Source organism: Bidens hawaiensis, unplaced genomic scaffold, assembly GCF_021521415.1.
Source record: "Bidens hawaiensis isolate Kalapana, Puna unplaced genomic scaffold, B.hawaiensis_p1.1 tig00039025_1, whole genome shotgun sequence".
NCBI classification, from domain to species: domain Eukaryota; kingdom Viridiplantae; phylum Streptophyta; class Magnoliopsida; order Asterales; family Asteraceae; genus Bidens; species Bidens hawaiensis.
The window spans coordinates 89,914-111,111 of NW_027496857.1; the positions used below are offsets into that span (position 1 = coordinate 89,914).

Genomic DNA, 21,198 nt, shown 5'->3' on the forward strand with positions numbered 1-21,198 from the left:
GTGACACATGGTGCTTGAACCTTGACCAAAGACCACGTCAAAATATATTCTTAAATCTGGTCAATAGTTGTAAATCATAAATATTTTTTTTAATGATTTAAACTTTAATTACAACCCTTTATTATTGGTTAATCAAGGGTTAAAAACATATTCCTGAAAACACAATACTTATATTCAAATTTTGATATATGTTTTCTTAGAAATCTAACCCACCAAAATTGCAAAAAAAATAAAAATAATAATAAATAACAAAATAAAATAAAAATGATTTTGATTTTTTTTATGTGTCTATGATATCTTTAGTGCTTTCATACGTGTATTAAATTGTATTGAAATATTTATTAAATTCTTCTGGGATTGTTTAATAAAAGTATTAATTTATTATTGTTGGGAATATGGATTCTTAAATAGAAGTATTACTTTATTCTTATTTATTTATATTGATACATTAATAAGTCATTAAGTGAAAAGATAATTAATTATTTGTAAGAAAATCAATTATTTTATCATACAGAGTTTAACATTAATTATTTTTAAGAAAATTAATTATTTTAAGAAAACTAATTATTTCTTTCAAGTGAAAAGAAATTCAAATAATTTCAAATAACTGATAGAAATACATAATTTTATCGATGTTAAAAAAATTGTTATGAGACAAAGAAATAGCATATATAAGGAATGATATACAAAATTTATTCAAGGACGAGTCATCCTAGGAACCCCACATTTCTTACTTGAGAAAATGAAGATGATTGGATGAAGCAATAACCCGTCAAAAATCCAAATTGTTGTTAAATAGAAAAAAAAACAATCTCACCCCTTAAACTAAATATTTTAATATAGAGGTGGACGAATAAATCGGTTAACCGAACTGACCCGAAAATCAAACCGAAACGATACCGGTTCCAACCGCTTAACCGAACCAAAACCAGTCAAAATCCGAACTGAAAACAAATCAAACCCCGAACCGAAACCAATCGTAACTTAGTTAAAAACCGGTTTTTTCTAAACGAAACCGATCATAAACCGGTTTTGACTTTTATTGACCAAACCAGACGGTATCAACCCAAACTAATTTTGAATTTTTAACCGATTTATACACCTCGAATTTAATAATAGAAACATGAACCATATCTTTGAGTAAAAAAGAAGAAAAAAAATAAAAAAACATAAAAAATAAAAATAAAAATAAAAAAATAATGGCGTTTGACCATTTAATGGAGTCAAAGAAGACAAGAAAGAGAAACCTAATATCAAGATTAGACAGATCAAACCAGCTGTCATACAAATAACCGATCTAGTTTTTGGGCTTTGCATACACCAGATTAAAACCCTACAATCACATTTACATACATACATATTACATACACACATCCCATACATACATACACTACAAATTAATTACTTTCTCACTTAATATCAGCTGCTGCTGCCTGCTGAGGTAACCCATAAAGGGTTTCTTGAGCTTTCCATTTTACTTCTAAATTTCATTGTTTGCAGACCAAGATAACACACAACCCACATCAAGATTCACACAATGGAAGATGTGGTCAAAGCTGGAGATGATGAAATTCAAGGGTCAAGTTTGACCATGGAGAAAGTGGCTGCTGCTAAACAGTTTATAGAGAATCACTACAAGACTCAGATGAAGAACATTCAAGAACGCAAAGAAAGGTCACATTTTTATTATCAAGTTTTGATTTTTATTAAATTCCAAAGCTTAATTCCAACACCCTTTGTTGTTTTATGTGTTTAATTGAAGAATCTTGGACTAGTGAATACCAAAAATGCTTGAAAGGTCACATTTTTTTTATAAAGTTTTGATTTTTATTAAAATCCAAGGCTTAATTCCAAGTTTTTTTAACACCATTTGTTGTTTTATGTGTTTAATTGAAGAATATTGGACTGCTGAATTTGTGTTTGGTACCAAAATTGTTTGAAAGGTCACATTTTGTTATAAAGTTTTGATTTTTATGTGAACCCAAGGCTTAATTCCAAGTTTTTTTAACACTTTTTGTTGTTTTATGTTGTTTAATTGAAGAATCTTCGACTGGTGAATTTGTGTTTGGAACCAAAATTGTTTTTGTTCTTTTGAATTTATTGTGCTGTGAGATCTAGGCTTGGTTGTTGAAAAACTGTTAAAAGATTGGATAGATCCATGTTTAGTAGGTTAAGTAACTGAATTGATAAATGGGGAATTTTAGTTAGTGTTTGAGATGATGCTTGTAGTTGATTTGAATTCTTGTTGTAGTTTTCTTGTATTTTTAGGTTAGAAGATTCTTAATTAGCTTGAAATGGTAGTTGGGAATGTTGATATGGCACCCAATTCGTATCGACGACAGCCGGGAATTATTAGTTTATTTTAGGTTGTGTATTATTGGTGAGTGTACCATACTAGTATTATATTGTGTTGCCAAAAGTTGTGATTTGTTGAGAATTATAAGTTGATTTTAGGTTGTGTATTATTGAGTCTAGAGAGGTTTTGTATCATTGGTGAGTGTCCCGTACTAGTATTATATTGTGTTGCCAAAACTTGTGATTTTTGGCTAGTATTATATTGTGTTGCCAAAACTTGTGATTTTTGGCATCTTTAGTTGTGGTGTTATAGATAATTCGCATTCCTGCAACATTTATGGTTTGAACTTTTAGTATTAATCGTATATTAAGTAGGAGAGGTTTCAAATTAGGTTTCGTGTCACAAAAGTTAACAAATGATGTAATTTTAATATAAAATAGGAATATTTTCGCCGTGGGTGGATAAAAGGAAGTTAAAATAATCATTATTATAGTATATCTCCTTAGATTTTTTTGCTATGACTATGAATAACATGGTTGAAAATCATGGATCCGTCAGTCGTCACTGATATCTACGGTTTTTGGATGACATATACTCTTTACTGTTTTTCAAGTTAACACGCAAGCAAATTGACACCCATAGTTCAAATGTTGACTTCTTTTTAGTATACATGGATGTCAGTAGGGATGAGCGAGTACCGGTACCGATTTTCCCAAATACCGATTTTCCCAAATTCTTGGTACCGGTACTGAAATGCTCGGTTAGGTACCGGTATTGAAGGCAAAATTCAGGAAATACCGGTACCGGTACCGAAAACTCAAAACATGGTACCGATTTGGTCAAGTCGGTACCAGTACCCGTTTTGCTCATCCCTAGATGTCACATTGAAAAGACGTCTGGCTAAAGTTAAAAATATTTGGTTTTATGCAAAGCGGTCATATGGCTTGAAGTAGAAATTTATATAAATAGAATGTTTCATTGAAATGATCTTAATGGCTTGCTTCCAAGTATTTTTAAAATTTTGTGTTGAACTTTTTATTTTGCAGGCGATGGGTTTTGGAGAGGAAGTTGGCTTCTTCAGATGTGCCTAAAGAGGAGCAGATCAATCTGATTAAGGATTTAGAAAGAAAGGAAACCGAGTTTATGCGACTTAAACGGAACAAAATATGTGTTGATGATTTTGAACTTTTGACCATCATTGGAAGAGGAGCCTTTGGAGAGGTTAGAAATAAACACAAAACAATTTTAATAATAAATCACATTTTGAGGTTTGAACTTTTGATTGATCTTATTTCATTATAGGTACGGTTATGTCGGGAGAACAAATCTGGCAATATTTATGCAATGAAAAAGCTAAAGAAATCAGAAATGCTTGTTAGAGGACAGGTAGATAATATATCTTCTTATTGACTAGTCAAACTGCATTTCGCTTTCTTTTACTGTAATTAAACAAATTTCATATTTTGTTTTATAGGTGGAACATGTTAGGGCTGAGAGAAACTTGCTTGCAGAAGTGGCAAGTCATTGCATAGTGAAATTATATTACTCGTTTCAAGACACCGAGTATTTGTACCTCATTATGGAATACCTACCCGGTGGCGACATGATGACTTTATTAATGAGAGAAGACACATTAAAAGAAGATGTTGCTAGGTTTTATATTGCTCAAAGTGTTTTGGCTATTGAGTCCATTCACAAACATAACTACATTCACAGGTTTGTCAAAAGATAATCAAGATTGTAACTTTATTAGAAGTGGCACGATGGGCGGGTGGATAATGGGTCAAAATTAGTTCAGGCTGAGATGGATTCGTTTTAGTATGAGCCGCTTGACTTGTTCACCTATTTAACCTGTTCCCATTTTACCCTTCTCTTTTCTTGAATCAAGATAATCAAGATTGTAACTTTAGTAGAGCTGGCAAGATGGGCGGGTGAGATAACAAATCAAGATTGATTTGGGTTGAAAAGGGTTTGTTTTAGTATGATGTTTTGAATTTTTTTGCTTATTTAACATGTTGCCATTTTACCCTTCTCTTTTCTTGGATAGACTCGTTCTAACATTGCCACTCTCTCTGTTTTTTTTTTTAGCTGGATAACAAAATGGAACATGGTGAAGTGAAATTTATCTATTTTATGTTGTTTTTTTTTTCATTTCAGGGACATAAAACCTGACAACCTTCTACTGGACAAAAATGGTCACATGAAGCTTTCAGATTTTGGCCTCTGCAAGCCGCTTGATTGTAGAACATTATCTACATTAAATGAAAATGAAGCTATGGTTGATGAAAATATAAGTGAACCAATGGACATTGATGGCATCCCCGATGCTGAAAATGGACATAAATGGAAAAGTGCACATGAACAGCTTCAGCACTGGCAGATGAACAGGAGAAAACTGGTTTGTTTCTATTTATAACTTTGCCACTGTCTTTCCAGGCAATGATTTTGAGTTATAAAGATGCTAACTTTTGTTCGTTTTATGTGAAAAGGCGTTTTCAACGGTGGGCACACCTGATTATATTGCTCCTGAAGTTTTGTTGAAGAAAGGATATGGCATGGAGTGTGATTGGTTCGTGTGATTTTGCTTATTATATTATTATTATTATTTTACATCACGAGTTTTGTTAACAACTGTTCTTGTTGCAGGTGGTCTTTAGGTGCTATAATGTATGAAATGCTTGTTGGATATCCTCCATTCTATGCAAATGATCCAATAACCACATGCAGGAAGGTATGACACAATCATGCATCTACTTACAGAAGCACCAATAATTTTTTATTTTTATTTTATTTTATTTTATTTTATAATTTTTATCTGAAGCTGATTAAGCGAATATATCAGATTGTTCATTGGAAGAATCATCTTAGGTTTCCAGAAGACACAATGTTGTCACCAGAAGCTAAGGATCTCATCTACAGGTTGCTTTGTGATGTTGAGCATAGGCTCGGTACATGTGGGCCTGACCAAATAAAGGTATAGAATTTTCCTATTTACCCCTTGAGCTGATTATTCAATAATCAACTTTTATTTGTTTCAGGCACACCCGTGGTTCAAGGATGTTGAGTGGGATAAGTTATATGAAATGGAAGCAGCTTTCAAACCTGAAGTCAACGGAGAACTAGACACCCGAAATTTTATGAAGTTTGATGAGGTATTTAACAATTTATATAAATACATTATGTCATTTGAGGTCATTAACAATTGTCAGTTAATTATGGACTAAAGTTTTGAACTTTTCATCAGTTGAACCCTCCAACTTCTGGAAGAACTGGTTCAGGACCCTCACGGAAGGTGCGTTCTTCTTTAATATTAACGTAAAGTTGTATAATGATGTATAATGAATCATTGTTTTGGTTGCTTCTGTTGTGATACATTGTGTTTTTACTGTTATTATACAGCAGCAGTTGAATAATACAGATTTGAACTTTGTGGGCTATACGTACAAGAACTTTGATGCTGTAAAGGCACTGCGTGATAATCCTGGTAAGTTAGTTGAGATTATTATCTAATATTTAATATTTATATATTGATATCTTTACCAAGTCTTGTTTGACTTTGACCAGATCTCATGCGGAGTGCGTCTAGTGATTCTTTATATGGTAAGCACATACTAAGTTCAGCTGAATTTTAAATTCTTAAATTCTCGAACTTTTTATGGTTTTTTGTTTAACTTCTTTTTGGCAAAAAGACTGTTTTGCCCTTTGTTGTGGTTTCTTGAATGCGTTTTGCCAAAAAGACTGAATTGCCCTTTGTCGTGTTTTCTTGAACGTGTTTCCCAAAAAGACAGTTTTGCCCTTGTGTTTTCTACTTTTCTTGAACTCGTTTTGTCAAAAACACCATTTTGTCATCTGTTGTGCTTTCTCTAATAACATAAAAACCGTTTCTTGACATAACAGCAGGTGAACTGAAGCTGGATTATGCAACAAAAGCAGCAGCCAAAGAAAGCGACATACAAATGCTGACATCAGTCGATGACTCGATGCTGCCATAGTTAGCTAAGCTATGGAATCGGAGGGCACAACTTGTTTATTAATATCAGGTTGTTGCCTGGGAAATACCAAAGCTACCCCTACATTCGCTATTAAAACGCCTGCCTCTTTCCTTGAACTCGTTGTATTGAATCAAAGATTTGAGGGCAGTATTGACCATCCACAATATATTAAGTGTACAGTAGAGTATAAAAAGCCCAAGTGAGGGGTAGTAAACTAGGGCTGGTTGTGTGTTATGTTTGCCCAGGTTGACAAGTCAACAACTTGGCTTCTCTTGTGGCAGTTTTTTTTTTAGATTTTTCTGGATATTTCTGACTGTTTTATTATTATTACTATTATTGTGTGTGAGCTTTTGGCAGGTAAAGATCTCTAGTACTAATGGTTGTCTTTGCTAGAAGTTATTTTAACTGAGTCGCGTAAAGTTTTCGTTATAGATTATGTATATGGTGCAAGTGATACGAACTCTTGCATTAAAATGATTTATAGAGAATTAAAGTAGAATAAAAAGGAGATAAGCAAAGGTTTTATGCATCAAAAATTCCTTTTGAAATAATGGATTATAAGAAGCATTACTCAAGTAGATGTAAATTTATCAAACAAGGCTCATATAAATTTTTGATTTCATCTGGTTCTCGCGTATCAGGAGGTATGGTCTCACGGCGGTCAAGAAGTCGTCTTTGAGCATAGCCCCGAAAGGGTTGGTGGGTTTGCACGTGAAATTCTTTATTGTTAAAAAAATAGCATTGAAAAGTGCAAATAATTAAATAATTTAATGTGAAGTCAAATAATATTGACACACATATTAAGCCTCATGATTGAATAGAAGAGCAATGCTTGATAAAATTTGTTAATGTTTGTCATTGTCAAAACAGATCAATTTGAAACAAATCATGGTTTAACCTCACTTCACGACTGGTCGATATGAAAAATAACAAGATAAAACGCATATGGTTTTAAATGACAAAGTGGTTAACCGATTGTTTAGAGTGAGTCGAATTGCATGGTAAATGGGCATCATCAACATTAAAAAACATAACTTTTTAATATAAAACGATGTAGTAAATGAAACATACAGTGACGTCTTGTTCAACGCCGACAAGGAAAAAAATACGAAAATTTACAACTATTATAATCATATAACTTGTGGATATATATTTAGTTGTGATTCGTAAAATGGTTATGTTATGAGATAACCATCTTACTTTCGTATAAACATGTTATGTTACGAGATCGCCGTCTTGGAACATCTAGTGATGTGAGAGTGGTGGAACACCTCTGTCCGCTCATGGACTTGAGCTTCACAACGTAAGCAGGTCCGTCTTCTCTTGTCCAGCCCTCCACCACGACATTCGCACCTCAGGTTCTGATGCTATTATTTTCGTCTAAATCTAATATATTTTTTCATAATAATTCAATAACTACTTTTTTTATTTTATTATAGGTATATTGGTTTTTATTAATCCCAACTATTATCATTTGATCGTTGCCGGTCACGAATTGGCTGCTGACGGTCCCACCTTTTAACGTATTTGTTCTCAACGGTCCGCGGTTAACATAATCATAACATCATTATTTGCAGGTCGTCGGGCAAACGCTTTTCGCTGGAAAAGTCAATTTTTTTTTTTGCCAGAAAACTCAACCTAAACACCACAACCACCATCACCACCAACCGCTTCTAACGATGGTTCTAGGGTTCCGACGACCTTAATAATAATGGCTTTTACTACAAAAAAGGTTCATAAAGATCCGATCCAATGTTACAAAGATGTTTAGGGCGAAAATGTTGAGTTTTCTAGAAATATATGTGAGTATTCCGACAAAAAAAAACGTTTTTCTGACAACCTACAATTATCAGCGTTAGGATTTCGTTAATCGCAAACTAGTAAAACCAAATATGTTAAAAGATGAAACCTTCAATAATCAACAAGGGCGACAACAAAAAAAAAATAATAATTGAAATTAATAAAAATTAACTTAACTTTTGTTCCTATTTGTTCACCGTAAAGGAAAGAGGTTAAAAACCCAATCTTGAAAATCCAAGACAGAAATTGAAATTGTAATAATATCATCAATTTATCCCCAAATCAAAAATTCTATTCAAAACAATAAACCCTAATTGATCATCATCAGTTAGTTTACATACATACACATATACATACCATACATACATGGGATTCATAAGAGACAGACGAAACTCATCATCATCAACAAACACGTCTCCTTGCGCCGATCTCAGAACTGCTTATCATAACTGTTTCAACAAGTAAGTAATATGATTATTATTATTATTAGGGTTGATAGTGAAAAGCCCTAATTAATACTATGATGTGTATATTGCAGGTGGTATTCTGAGAAGTTCTTGAAGGGACACTGGGATAAAGAAGAATGTGTTTCCGAGTGGCACAAATACAAAGAATGTTTATCTGTAAGCAGCAAACTCATATCACTTCAAATTTGTTACCTTTAGCCTCTAGTTTCTGAATCAAATTCATTATTTAATCAATGTCATCTTGTAATTGTTATAATTAGTAGGGGTGTGCGAAGTCGGTTCTGTTTGGTTATGAATGCTCAGTTAACCTTAGGTCGGTTTAGTTTAGTTAATTGTCCAATGTATTTTTTTCTTTGTTTTAGTTGAAAGTTGTTTGGTTATGAATTTATGATGATTCAAGCTCAGTTATGAATTTTCGAAGCTGAAAGATGTTGTTTCCAAGTTGCAGTATAAATTTAAATGTTTGAAGCTAGAATTTGAGGTATGAAAGATGGAAATAGAGATATAAAATTTGGAAAAAATACGTACAAGGTTCGGTTCGGTTTCGTTAAAGTCAGTTCACGAAGACACTTTAACCGTAATCATAAGTTAACCGAATGGTTGTTTAATCAAATTCACAGTTTTGTTCGCCTATGGTTACTTTTGGTTTACGGTTATGGTTTGGTTTTGGCTCACCCCTAAATACAATCATTATTTGTGAAGTTGTCGTCTCAATTTTTGAGTTTGTGTAAACTAGATTATAGTCGAATTTGGGGATTGACTACATTTGAGGCCTGCAATTTGGGATTGACTAACTGTTGGTTTTGTATGCTCTTTTTTTTAATATATATTTTCTATGTTATGTTTCAGAAACATTTAGAAGACAAGAATTTGAGCCGCTTTCTGGAAGCGGAAGGGCTGAATAGAATACCTGCTGCTACTCCTAAATGTGTCATGCTTGTTTTTATATAAAGCGGTAAGTTCTGCTTTTGAATTGTTTAGTGAACTTTCTTATTGAAAATGTTTGGTTTGAAGTTTGTCTAAATCTGTAGGATATGATTGATTGTTTTTGATAAAGTGTGTCGATTAATATATACTTACCTAATGATACGAAAACCTAAAACGCAATCATTTACATGATTAGAATCTTTCTTTATATTATCTTTTTTTTGCTAGTTGCATTGAGTAGTTGAGTCACCGAGACCTTTTTGTGTAAACTTGTTGGCCTGCTTTGTTACAAAAAATATAAATGAAATGTTAAAATGTTAGCGAAGGTTAAACTCATAGCTTTGATCATCTACATTTTAATACCTAATAATTGGTTAAAACTTAAAAGATCCATGTTGTGATGATGTTATGTCATTAATGTATCTCCACTAGTAGTATATACAAGTTTTAGAAATTGTTTCTTTTACTGCATACATCTAATATAAGACAAGCCGTTACAGTATTACACTTAGCAATCATCTGCTTTTTTTGTTTTTTTCTGTAGATAAGGCAGCTTAGACAAAAAAAATAGAAAATAAAAAAAATAGAACAGGAAATGGGGTGAAAGTCGCTTATAAATATAGTGTATTTTGCTCCTAATATTGGATTTATATTGAAATACTATGATTTTTGTAACCATAATAGTTGCAATTTTTGGACAGAAAGTATGTTGGGTCGCATGCCCATTTTGTCACCTCTATAGTGTATAATTTTGTTATTGCAGTTTATGCTTCATTCATGCTTTCAACTTTTGCCATAATCTTGGTTCTGTGTAAAAATGATGAATTTAACACGATAACTTTGTCTCTGCAGCCGTGCCAACACATCGACTGAATGGATTAGATGAAACCATCTTCGGTCCAGAATCTGAATCTGTTCTTAACTATATCAGTACTTATGTTTCTTACGAATTCTTGACACACAATTTGGTTAACGTTTTGGAACTGTAACATTACCAAGAAATAATGTACCTGATATAGAAGATTTTAGTAATTAATGCCATTAACACAGCACAAGTTTGTAGTGTTATCTCAGTAAAACAGTTTTATAAGTTATGGCAGTCTTGTTTTACACGGTATAAGAGTGTGCTTTATTATTATTATTGTTATTTTTTTTTTGTTACTGTCTCGTATATGTGAATTGTCAAAGAAAACGACGTTCTATCCCGGTGAGTGTTTATTGAATGCTAAATAGGTATATATGATTTAAGTTAAGTTCCGGGCACAAGAAAACCTTAAATAAGAGTTTAAGGGAGTTTGTGTCCTTTGCAAACAGATTATGACCATATGATTTCTAATCCATGTATGATAGTATCATTGATTCATTGATACTACCATTATCATCATGTGTGACAGACACTATGTAGAAAACTATCAATCAAACTTGAAACTGATCAAACCGTTTAAATCAAAACGGGTGTGTTGGTCCGTTGTTTGAAATGTATATGCCCTATAGTTCGGTTGTGACGGCGTGGCTGTTCTATGATACGACAGATAGTTTGGTATTTTGAACACACCATTGAATGTTTATTATTTATTTATGTATTTATTCGTTTACAAATACGCACTTATGTATAAGTATACATTTATAAAGACATGTTCGGTATAAAACCGATTTTAAGTATGAAATCACGTAAACTGGTAAACATCTTTATGTAGTTACTGAACTAAAGTACAAGTTAATATACAATACATTGCATGCATACAAAAGTATCATTAACTAATAATATCATTATAATTTTTATATAACTTTATTTATATACTTCATAGCATATATGATATAAACATTATCATTAAATACGTATCTCAACAGAAAAATTAGTCTTTCGTATAATTAATCTACTGAAATGAAACATTATTAGACAAAGGTTAAGAAAAAATTAAAATTAAAAATTCTCGGGGTTTATGATTCATGTATATAGTTCAGGTAAACGAGTATATGGTTTCGGGTAATCATGTCAGGTATCACCTAATCTCATACTTATGAGAAATTTTAAAAAACAAATTCCGTACCCATCCCTAAACCATTCTAGTGTTGTTCCAAAAGTTTGTGGCTTGTGGCTCGCTTTAAAATTGCTCAGCTCAAAGAAAGCTCGATTCTATATGAGCTGGTTGGGCTGGATTTCAAAACAAACCGAGCTCGAGCTAGGGCGACTCGGCTAGATTTAAACCTAAATTTTAATTTGTGTGTGTGTATATAAAATAGCATACCAACATGAAAAAAATTATAAATAATACATATATTATACCACTCGATCTTTAAAATATTATAGAAAAGAGTTAAGTGTCATTTTAGTACATGTGGTTTGATCAACTACGCAACTTTAGTACATATTTTTTATTTTGTGCAAATGGCTACCTCAGTTTCAAAAAACTTGCATTTTTAGTACTTTTTTTCTAACCCCGTCTATTTTTTCCGTTAAGTTAGGGATAATTTGGTAACTTCGTTATTTTCTTTGTTTTTTTCTTTTCTTTTAAACATTTATAGCTTATAAACCCTAAATCCCCAAATCAAAACATTAAAATCCAAATCCTAAATCCCAAAATATCGTAAAACCTTAAACCCTATGATGATATGGAGAAAGGGTTTGGGGGTTTAGGATTTGGATTTTGATGTTATGATTGTGGATTTGGCGTTTACAACATATAAGCGTTTAAAAGAAATGGAAAAAATAAAGAAAATAACGAAGTTACCAAATTATCTCTGACTTAACGGAAAAAATAGACTGGGATAGAAAAAAAAGTACTAAAAATGCAAGTTTTTTTAAACTGGGGTAGCAATTTGTACAAAATAAAAAATAAGTACCAAAGTTGCATAGTTGACCATACCATAGGTACTAAAATGGCACTTAACTCTATAGAAAATTATAGAAAACGAACAAAAATAAAATTTATAACGCTTCTAATTCTCTAATTAATAAATTTCAAATAAAATGTATGTAAATATTGTATTTTGTCTTTTATACAAGTTTGGCTCGAGCTTTAAATGAGCTAAGCTTGAGCTTGTTTTTTCAGCTCAATAAAGTAAATTAGCCGAGTTCGAGTAAGCTCATTTATGTTCGAGCCCGAGCTTACCCTGGCTCGACTCAATTACAACAACCAGTCAGGCTTCGAGTATACCTGTCCCGAATAATTCGGTTTACCCGAGTGACTTGGTTTTTTCTTCTTTCTAGCCATCCCTATTTACAATGTTTCTCCATATTGTTAAAACATTATTAGTATGAAGTGAACAATGTTTTTCTCACTCTATACAACAGGTTCAGTAAACAGCTTGTATCCACCTAAAGCTATGTACATATCACCCCGCTACTCCCGGCGCTCATCCTCCCCGCTTCTTTGTTATTATCATTTGTCGAGTTTTACCAACTCTTCAGTAGGCTATAAACCTCCGTACGAGAATAACATGGTTTTCACTTTTCAGTATCACGTCACCTTTGCGGAACAATGTCGTAAAACATTCCATCATGTAATATATAAAACTACTTGGCACAAACATGGGGTTAGACAATAGACATAAAACTCTTTATACACAAACTCTCATATGATTTCAATAATTACTTTCATCCGAGATTCGAGTAACTTTCACTTCATGGTTAGATATGTATACATAATGTAATCAAACAGACATTAAAACTAACATTTTTATATGAATATATATTTATATATGAATAGCATTAGGAGTGCAAACGAGCCAATCCAAGCTCGACTCATTCAACTTACTCAAAGCTTAAGCTTGGTTTGTTTCGATCTTTATCTCTAAGCTCGAGCTCAGCTTGTTAGTAGATTTTAAAGCTCGAGCTTGGTTCGGACTCCACTTGTTTACTATTTATTAATTAATTTTTATGTATTTATTATTACTTAAATATATTTTGTCAATCATAATTTTATATATAACATAATATATATTGCTTAGTTATTTTCTCATAATATTTTATAGATTAATTAATGATTATTAAATATATTAATATAATATATATTACAAGCATTATATTATTGAAAGTCTCGTTTAAACTCGTGAGCTGGCTCAGGCTCCACAAGCGAATAAGCTGGAGCTTGGGCTCATTTATTAAACGAGCTTACTTCAAGGCTCGAGCTCGGGTTCAGGCTCATTTAAGCTTGGCTCGATCGAGCTTTTTCACGAGCAGTCTCAAGTAGCTCGGATCGTTTGCACCCTTAAATAAAATATTAGTTTCGCTTATTTTTTCTTTATGAACTAAAATTATCGTTTGTTAATTCTCAAAATTTATAATTTATTAAAACTGAAATCAGATTAAAAAGCGTCAGACCGGATAAACCCAGCCCATATTACCGGTTCAATCAATAATACTTATTAATTATCAAATAAAAACCCTAGTCTGTCTAAAACCCTTGCTGTCAGCAGCAGCAGCAGCAGCTTCAATTTCTTCAACTGCTTCCATCTACAGGTTCTAATTTCACTCTATGTCCTTAATATAACCTATCTTTAACAAACTAACAACTTAATTAACTTCAATTTCTTCTATTTCTGTTCAGTTTAACCTAATTAAACCAATGGCGGCTCCACTCCACAATAACCTCGAAGAACAAGAGATGCAGAGCATGGAAGACACTGATATTGATGAAGAAGAACAGATTTGGGATGATTGGACTGCTGACGGAGAAGAAGATGATAATAATGATGACCTAAATTTGCTCTGTCTGTTCTGTGAATCTAGATTCACTTCAACTAGTTTATTATTTGAGCACTGCGGTTCGAGTCACCGGTTTGATTTTACAAGGATTAAGGCGGCATTGAAGTTGGATTTCTATGGCTGTGTTAAGCTTATTAATTATGTTAGATCCAAGGTTAGACTTTTAGACACCAACTGTTTTAATTAATTGCTTTTTGTTAATGTTGTGTATATATGTTAGTGTTGTAGAACTCGATAGGTAGGGCGTAAACGAGCTGAGCCCGAGCTCGACTGTGCTTCAGCTTGGGTTGTTTTGATTTACGAGAGGTTGAGCTCGAGCTTGGCTCGTTTCGAACTCTTTTTCTAAAGCTCAAGCTCGGCTTGTTATATTTTATTAAACAGTTTTTATACGTTTTTATTATTTTTATATATTTTAGAGAAAATCTTAAGGGAGCCTAAGCTCAGCTCGAGCTCGGCGCTTTATAACTAAACGGGCTTTAGTTGAGTCTCGAGCTCGAAAAAGCTAGGCTTTTTTATCGAGCTTGAGTAGCTTGCAAGCAGGCAAGCAGCTTGTCTCATTTGCACCCCTATTGCTAGGCCTTGGTCGGGCGGTGGGATACCGACTAGCGATTAAAACGTATTTATCGTGATTAATTGGATTGCAATTTTATATGTAGTTTTTCAAAATTATGTATATTTACTTGCATAATAAAATTTATAGTTTTATAAAATAAGTATATTTTTTATCAAATATTTCAAAATTGTTGACCGATTTTGATTGAACTTTAACCTAATTTAACCAGTCTTCACCAATTTTGGCCGGCTTTGACCAAATATTGATTATAGGGTCCAATTACTTAAAATCGAATCGGTAAGCCACCGTTCAGTAACTAGTCGCCAACTAATTTCGATTTTTGGAACACTGTTATTCATTTATTTAACGATTGTACCAGGTGGCGGAGAATAGATGTTGGAGCTGTGGAAGTACCTGTGAGTCTAGGAAAGAGCTACAAGATCATTTACATGAACCATCTGGTTTTGGAAGCAGTAATCTTCCATGGGATGATGCCATGTATCTTAAACCGTATATGGAAGAAGATAATCTTTTGTTTAGTTTTGATGAAGATGAAGCTGATGATGATGATATGGCTAGAAATACAGACGGAATAGAAACGATGAGCATTGATGACAAATCTGATGGGGAATCATATCAAGTGAACGGGAACACTTCTATTTCTGCAAGTAACGAGGAGAGCTCAAACGGTAAAAGATTCAATGAATCTTCTTTGAGTGCTGTTGACCGTAATGTTATGATCGTGAATAAGGACTATTTTGGCTCGTATAGCTCATTTGGTATACACAAAGAGATGTTAAGTGATAAGGTATTGTTTTACATTTTTACTTATTTTAATCATCTAAATGAAATTTATAAATAATTTGTTGTGTGATGTAGGTAAGAACAGATGCTTATAGACAAGCCATTGTAGACAATCCTTCTCTTTTTAAGGATGCTGTTGTTTTGGATGTTGGTTGTGGCACAGGAATACTAAGGTGAGGTTCTGTTGTTTTAGAGTAATATTTATATCTTAATTTATTTAGCCTGTGTATTATAGATCGGTCTACAAAATGATAGCTTATTTTGTTTAAAATTTTGTTTTTATTAGTCTATTTGCAGCCCAAGGAGGGGCCAAAATAGTAGATGCAGTTGAAGCAAGTGATAAAATGGCTACAGTAGCCTCTCAGGTAACTCATTGATTTAGTTATTGTTTTTAACATCTTCACCTTTAATGAGCAGCATGTCGTCCTGTAATGAAACTTTATATTGTTTCAATATCTTCAGATTGCAAAGGACAATGGTTTGTTGTATAATGAAGCTTCAAACGAAAGTACAAAACAGGAAACTGGAGTAGTTAAAGTTATTAATAGCATGGTTGAAGATCTTATTAAATCTGGTCAAATTAAGCCTAAAAGTGTTGATGTGTTAGTCAGTGAGTGGATGGGTTACTGCCTACTTTATGAGTCAATGCTCAGCTCGGTGCTTGTTGCACGTGACCATTGGTTAAAGCCCGGTGGTGCCATGCTTCCTGATACAGCTACCATGGTTTGTACTCCTAATCCCAGTGAATTTTGATTTAGTGAAACGTGTACTAAGTGTTCTGTTTTTATCGTTTATATTATAGTTTGTTGCTGGATTTGGAAAAGGTGCTACAAGTATCCCGTTTTGGGAAAATGTTTATGGATTCAACATGTCTTCTGTCGGTAACGAGTTGGTTAAAGATGCTGCTCATATTCCTATTGTCGATGTGGTGGATGCAAATAATTTGGTGACAAATACTGCTCTTCTACAGGTTTGGTTAAATAATATATTTTCTTGTTAATGATAATAATATAAGATATTGAGTATTGTTATTCTACTGGTACTAGGAGTTTGATTTGGCGACAATGAAACCGGATGAAGTTGATTTCACTGCATCTGTTCAATTAGAACAAAAGTCAACAGAGGCAGAGTCGACCATAACAAAGTGTTATGGAGTAGTTCTATGGTTCGATACTTCATTCACAAGCAGGTTTTGCAAAGAAGCCCCTACGGTTTTGTCAACATCACCATATACCCCTCCAACACATTGGTCTCAAACTTTACTGACTCTTTGTGAACCAATTTCATTAACATTCAAGAAGTTGACTTCCAAGAGTTGTTCAAAGGTTGGGAGTGAAGTCAACCCAGCAGTCAAAATTAACGCGCGTATCAGTATTGCACGTGGTGTTGAACATCGTAGCATTGACATTTCACTGGAGGTTACGACTATTGGGTTTGATGGTCAGAAACAAAAATTGCCCGTGCAATTGTTTAATATGCGTTAGAGCAGTTAAGTGCTTTACGTTTTGTGTTTTAGATGAAAATTTTGTTGAAAGCCTCATGTGGTTGTTTCTTGTGGCCTGCAATTTTGGTGTTTTAAGATGATAATTTTGATAGGAAAGTAACTTTTATGATACTTTGCAGTCTCGTTTATTATTGAATGCTCTGTGTTTGGTGTGGAAGATCATGTGACTATATCATTATCTTTTATTATATATCAAGTTTTTTAAGCTTATTTATTATATCGGGTTTTTACAGAAAACAGCGTGTTTTTCTTTTATTTCGTCATGATTAGAAACGCGCCATTTTCCTGTATCCAACCAAGAAAATGTCAACTAACGGTTGTTAAGTTTACTGCACTCTACAACCTTGATTACAAAATATTACGGTGAGGATGATATGATTAGAATTTAGAACTTAGGCATATCAGTAATGAAGAAAACACTGATAAACGGTAAAGCCCATAGCAGGGAACTTTCTTTTAGAAATTTCTCTATCGTTATTATACATTGTTGCGTCTGTTATTTGTTTGTTTTAAAGACGGGTTTGACTATTTAATTCGTGAATTTATATAGCAAATTATGTCATCATGTTAACAACCTCCCATGCATCACATATTCACATAGCATGCACACTCTGTACATATGTTCATAAAAATTGCGTTTAGCGAGTTTGAGCCACCTGAGTCATGCCTTATAGCCTTTATATAGGACATGTAGGTTTATGGCATTACCAATAAAGGCATATGATAAGAATGGACGATACACGAGTCATGACTGCATAAATAATTAATATTTGTCAGTTAAATACCACCGAGAGTAGGCTTCTGATATGTGAGCGGGTGTTATAGGATCAGAGTCATATGTACGAGAAAAATAATGATATGTAAGCCGGTGTCACATAGAACATGCATTTGCGTATCATTCAGAAATGTCGTGTTAAAATTCATTGGTGTATAAAATAAAGTGTTAAAAAGTACACAACAGATTATGGCAACAAGTATGCCAGTTTGATGTCAAACCACAACTCTTTTCTAACCCTTAAAACATTGCTTGTGAAAACCCAACTCCATCCGGCTCGAGCCATGGTGCAAGCATGGAACCATCTCGCATTCTTCTGTGAAGCATAACTATCTTGGCAGAGACCATTGTTGATCCTGATTCTGTAAATTCTAAGGTATTTACACAGTCATATGTATGTGAATGTGCATAATGGTTCATCCTATTAACCTATTAACCATTAACATGAACCTTGATAACAATATAACAACTTTCACCTAAATATATACAGTATATACATTTCTAGTGTTTTCTTACCTTTTTTTGAAGACACCCCTCAACCCAAAGCATGGAAATCTTGATTCTTGGCCGAAAGCCTCTTAAGGTACTCGTAGGTGGTGATCATTGTAGTTGCTGACATAGACATCGAAGCCCATCTCGGACCCAATCCTCTGTAACAAGCACTCAATCCACCTTCCTTCACCAAATTCCTAACCATCTGCATAATACTCGCCTTCCCATTACTCCCTTCTCCATCCAAAACCTGCAGCCTTGTCTTGATTGTATCCAAAGGCATTGTAACCACCGCTGAAAACCCACTAGCCATGGCGGCACTCACCGCCTGCACCGCCACCACCGCCTTAGAATCCGGTGTAAACCCAACTCCAGTTCCACTTCCAGTTCCACCACCGCCATTTCCTTCCTTTTTCAAATAATAACAACCAATCCCGCCCCAAACCGCCCTATGAGCCGTGGAATAAGCCGCCCACCACACAGCATTAGACGGAGCGTATGTCAAGATCGAAATCCCAAATCCACGATACAACCCACGAACACCATCAGTTTGAATAATCTTCCTAAACGCATCAATACCACCGTTATATCTAACCGCACTGTGACCACTGTGACCACTGTTTCCACCTTGAACCATTAACCTCTGGCTCACAACATCAATAGGAGTCCAAACCAACTGTGCAGCCATGGCTGCACTCAACCCAGCCGCAGCATTAGCTATAGCCGCAGCTTTCGCCTCCGAAAACCCCATTTTCACCGTCACACAACCAACATTACTCTTCGTCATCTCCAGCGCGCCCATATACAAAGCCCGAGCCGGAATCGTCCCCATCAACGACGTCCCGAAACCTTTATAAAACCCCTTACAACCTTCATGTTTCATAATCTCAACCGCCAACTTCCCACAAGGCATATTTTTCGCAAGCACCTGTTTCCGTGTCTTCAACACCACAATCGGATACAACATGCCCGAAACACCCGAGAACAATGCGGCACCGAGGAAAAAAAACCTTGATTTATCGAGCATCTCCCAGTCAATATCATCTGGGAGATGAATCTCCGTCCCCGAATCATCCTCCGTTGCACCCAAACTCATCTTCGCCACTTTATCGAACCCGTTAAATTACTAAAAACAACTTTAATAAAAACAACACTCAAAAACAGTAATAACCCTATTGAAACATTTCCACAAACACCTTAACTACACAAAAACAATATTAATCCTATTGAGGCATTTTCACAAACACCTTGCCTACACAAAAACAATACTAACCCTATTGAGGCATTTTCACAAACACCTTACCTACACTATCAAATCAATCAATCAACAACTATAAAACAGATGAAAACAATATAAATTAACAAAACCCTTATCCAGAAACTGGTGGGAAATCATAATAATATTATCGAATTGGTGGACGGCGGTCGGAAATAGTATCACCGGTGAGTTGCCGCAACCATGTGAGTGAGTGAGTTGATTTATAAGATGAATGGCGGCGCAATGGATAATCGGAACGAGGGTTTGGCAGATCAATGAGTGATTGACACGTGTCGGTTAAGTTTTACTGGTTACCGGCTGCTTCGGTAACAGGAAACAATATTTTTTAAAAATTAGTTAATTAGAATATTATTTTAAAAATATTTTTATAAAATTTTGGTTCATTACTTGGGTAACCGGTTTGGGTAGCACACAATATTATAATCGTAAACAAATTATCTAATCTCATACCCGTCTCAGTTTTCCAATTCATGTTTATCCATGGAGTTCGGGTTCACTAATAACTAGTGGGGATTTATTTTTAGTTCAGTATGTCAAAACTAATTGGGTTATTGGGTATTAATACTCTCAACTTTCACTTATTGGTCAATGTTAATCCATACTGAGAAAATGTTTACTGATATTTTCAACTTTGAACGCATTTTCTTCTAGCAGTTTCATACATATTTTCCACGTCATCTAAAGGCCAATGTTATTACTTTTCAATTAGTATGTGATTGACGAAAGAAAATACATTTAATCTTTTGAATTTGTGTAAATATTTCCTAGGTTGTAATTAACATGGACTTAGATAAAAATTTGGATTATTAAAGTCCAATGTAGATGTAAATATCACAAACCATCTTTATCATAACATGTGAATGTAGATGTAAATATCACAAACCATCTTTATCATAACATGTGAGGGTGAATGTGTGATAAGAACATTTGGACCATTATTAGTAGCACTTTTCATGCGCATCATTGGTTTATGTTTTGTTTTGCCTTCAACTTAGTAGATAGGATGACCCTTCTGCATGAGGTCCGGAATTGATGTCCATCCATTTCTCTTTAGGTGGATTTTTTATATGGGCAGTCGGCTAGGTTATATGTGGGTGATACTTACATTAAATCCACCACTGGGGTTCAACAGGGGGATCCTCTTGGGCCTCTCCTTTTTGCCTTAGTTTTGCACCCAGTTGTTCACCAAATCAGAGATCGGTGCAAGCTTCTCTTTCATGCTTGGTACTTGGATGATGGCACGATTATCCGGGATACTAGAGAGGTGGCCAAAGCATTAGATATTATCAGGTCTGAGGGGCCTCGTTTGGGTCTTGAATTAAACGTTAAGAAAACAGAGTTATTTTGGCCAACATGCAATGGGGTGAAGGTACAGGATGGGTTGTTCCCTTGCGGGATTGGAAGACCGGTGCTTGGCGTGAAACTACTTGGTGGTGCTGTAAGCCGGGATGCGGGGTTTATCAGCAGTTTGGCTATGAAAAGGGCATCTAGCGCTGTGGAACTAATGAGCTGTCTCCCAAGACTTCGAGACCCTCAATGCGAGCTCCTTTTGCTTCGCTCAAGTATGGGAGTCGCCAAGCTTTTGTTCGGTTTGAGAACAT

At 34.3% G+C, this 21,198-nt stretch overlaps 4 protein-coding genes across 5 annotated transcripts; 3 read left to right on the top strand and 1 right to left on the bottom strand.

Annotated features, from left to right (window-relative positions):
• Positions 1 to 1,315: 1,315 nt before the first annotated feature.
• On the top strand, positions 1,316 to 6,672 carry LOC143590856 (uncharacterized). Of its 2 annotated transcripts, none has more exons than XM_077071207.1 (13): positions 1,316 to 1,674; positions 3,343 to 3,517; positions 3,599 to 3,682; positions 3,771 to 4,012; positions 4,454 to 4,694; positions 4,786 to 4,865; positions 4,943 to 5,027; positions 5,139 to 5,270; positions 5,335 to 5,448; positions 5,541 to 5,588; positions 5,699 to 5,780; positions 5,861 to 5,896; positions 6,194 to 6,672. In XM_077071207.1, the coding sequence occupies exons 1-13, from the start codon at positions 1,538 to 1,540 to the stop codon at positions 6,286 to 6,288; spliced, it is 1,551 nt and encodes a 516-aa protein (XP_076927322.1). In that variant the 5' UTR covers positions 1,316 to 1,537; the 3' UTR covers positions 6,289 to 6,672. The 2 variants fall into 2 exon arrangements, with proteins under 2 accessions (XP_076927322.1, XP_076927321.1); XM_077071206.1 differs by having other exon boundaries at positions 5,696 to 5,780; positions 6,194 to 6,670.
• A 1,629-nt stretch (positions 6,673 to 8,301) lies between these two features.
• LOC143590863 (uncharacterized protein At4g33100-like) lies at positions 8,302 to 10,594 on the top strand. Its single transcript, XM_077071215.1, has 4 exons — positions 8,302 to 8,549; positions 8,627 to 8,711; positions 9,405 to 9,510; positions 10,335 to 10,594. Exons 1-3 carry the CDS (start codon positions 8,455 to 8,457, stop codon positions 9,504 to 9,506), a joined length of 282 nt encoding a protein of 93 aa, XP_076927330.1. The 5' UTR covers positions 8,302 to 8,454; the 3' UTR covers positions 9,507 to 9,510; positions 10,335 to 10,594.
• A 3,131-nt stretch (positions 10,595 to 13,725) lies between these two features.
• Positions 13,726 to 17,207, top strand: LOC143590857 (putative protein arginine N-methyltransferase 3). Its single transcript, XM_077071208.1, has 8 exons — positions 13,726 to 13,944; positions 14,033 to 14,344; positions 15,123 to 15,551; positions 15,623 to 15,720; positions 15,834 to 15,912; positions 16,010 to 16,270; positions 16,350 to 16,517; positions 16,594 to 17,207. Exons 2-8 carry the CDS (start codon positions 14,051 to 14,053, stop codon positions 17,029 to 17,031), a joined length of 1,767 nt encoding a protein of 588 aa, XP_076927323.1. The 5' UTR covers positions 13,726 to 13,944; positions 14,033 to 14,050; the 3' UTR covers positions 17,032 to 17,207.
• A 488-nt stretch (positions 17,208 to 17,695) lies between these two features.
• Positions 17,696 to 19,851, bottom strand: LOC143590858 (uncharacterized). The gene is made up of 2 exons (XM_077071209.1): positions 18,343 to 19,851; positions 17,696 to 18,197 (listed from the first exon to the last, which is right to left on the bottom strand). The coding sequence occupies exon 1, from the start codon at positions 19,412 to 19,414 to the stop codon at positions 18,362 to 18,364; it is 1,053 nt and encodes a 350-aa protein (XP_076927324.1). The 5' UTR covers positions 19,415 to 19,851; the 3' UTR covers positions 17,696 to 18,197; positions 18,343 to 18,361.
• Positions 19,852 to 21,198: the final 1,347 nt, after the last annotated feature.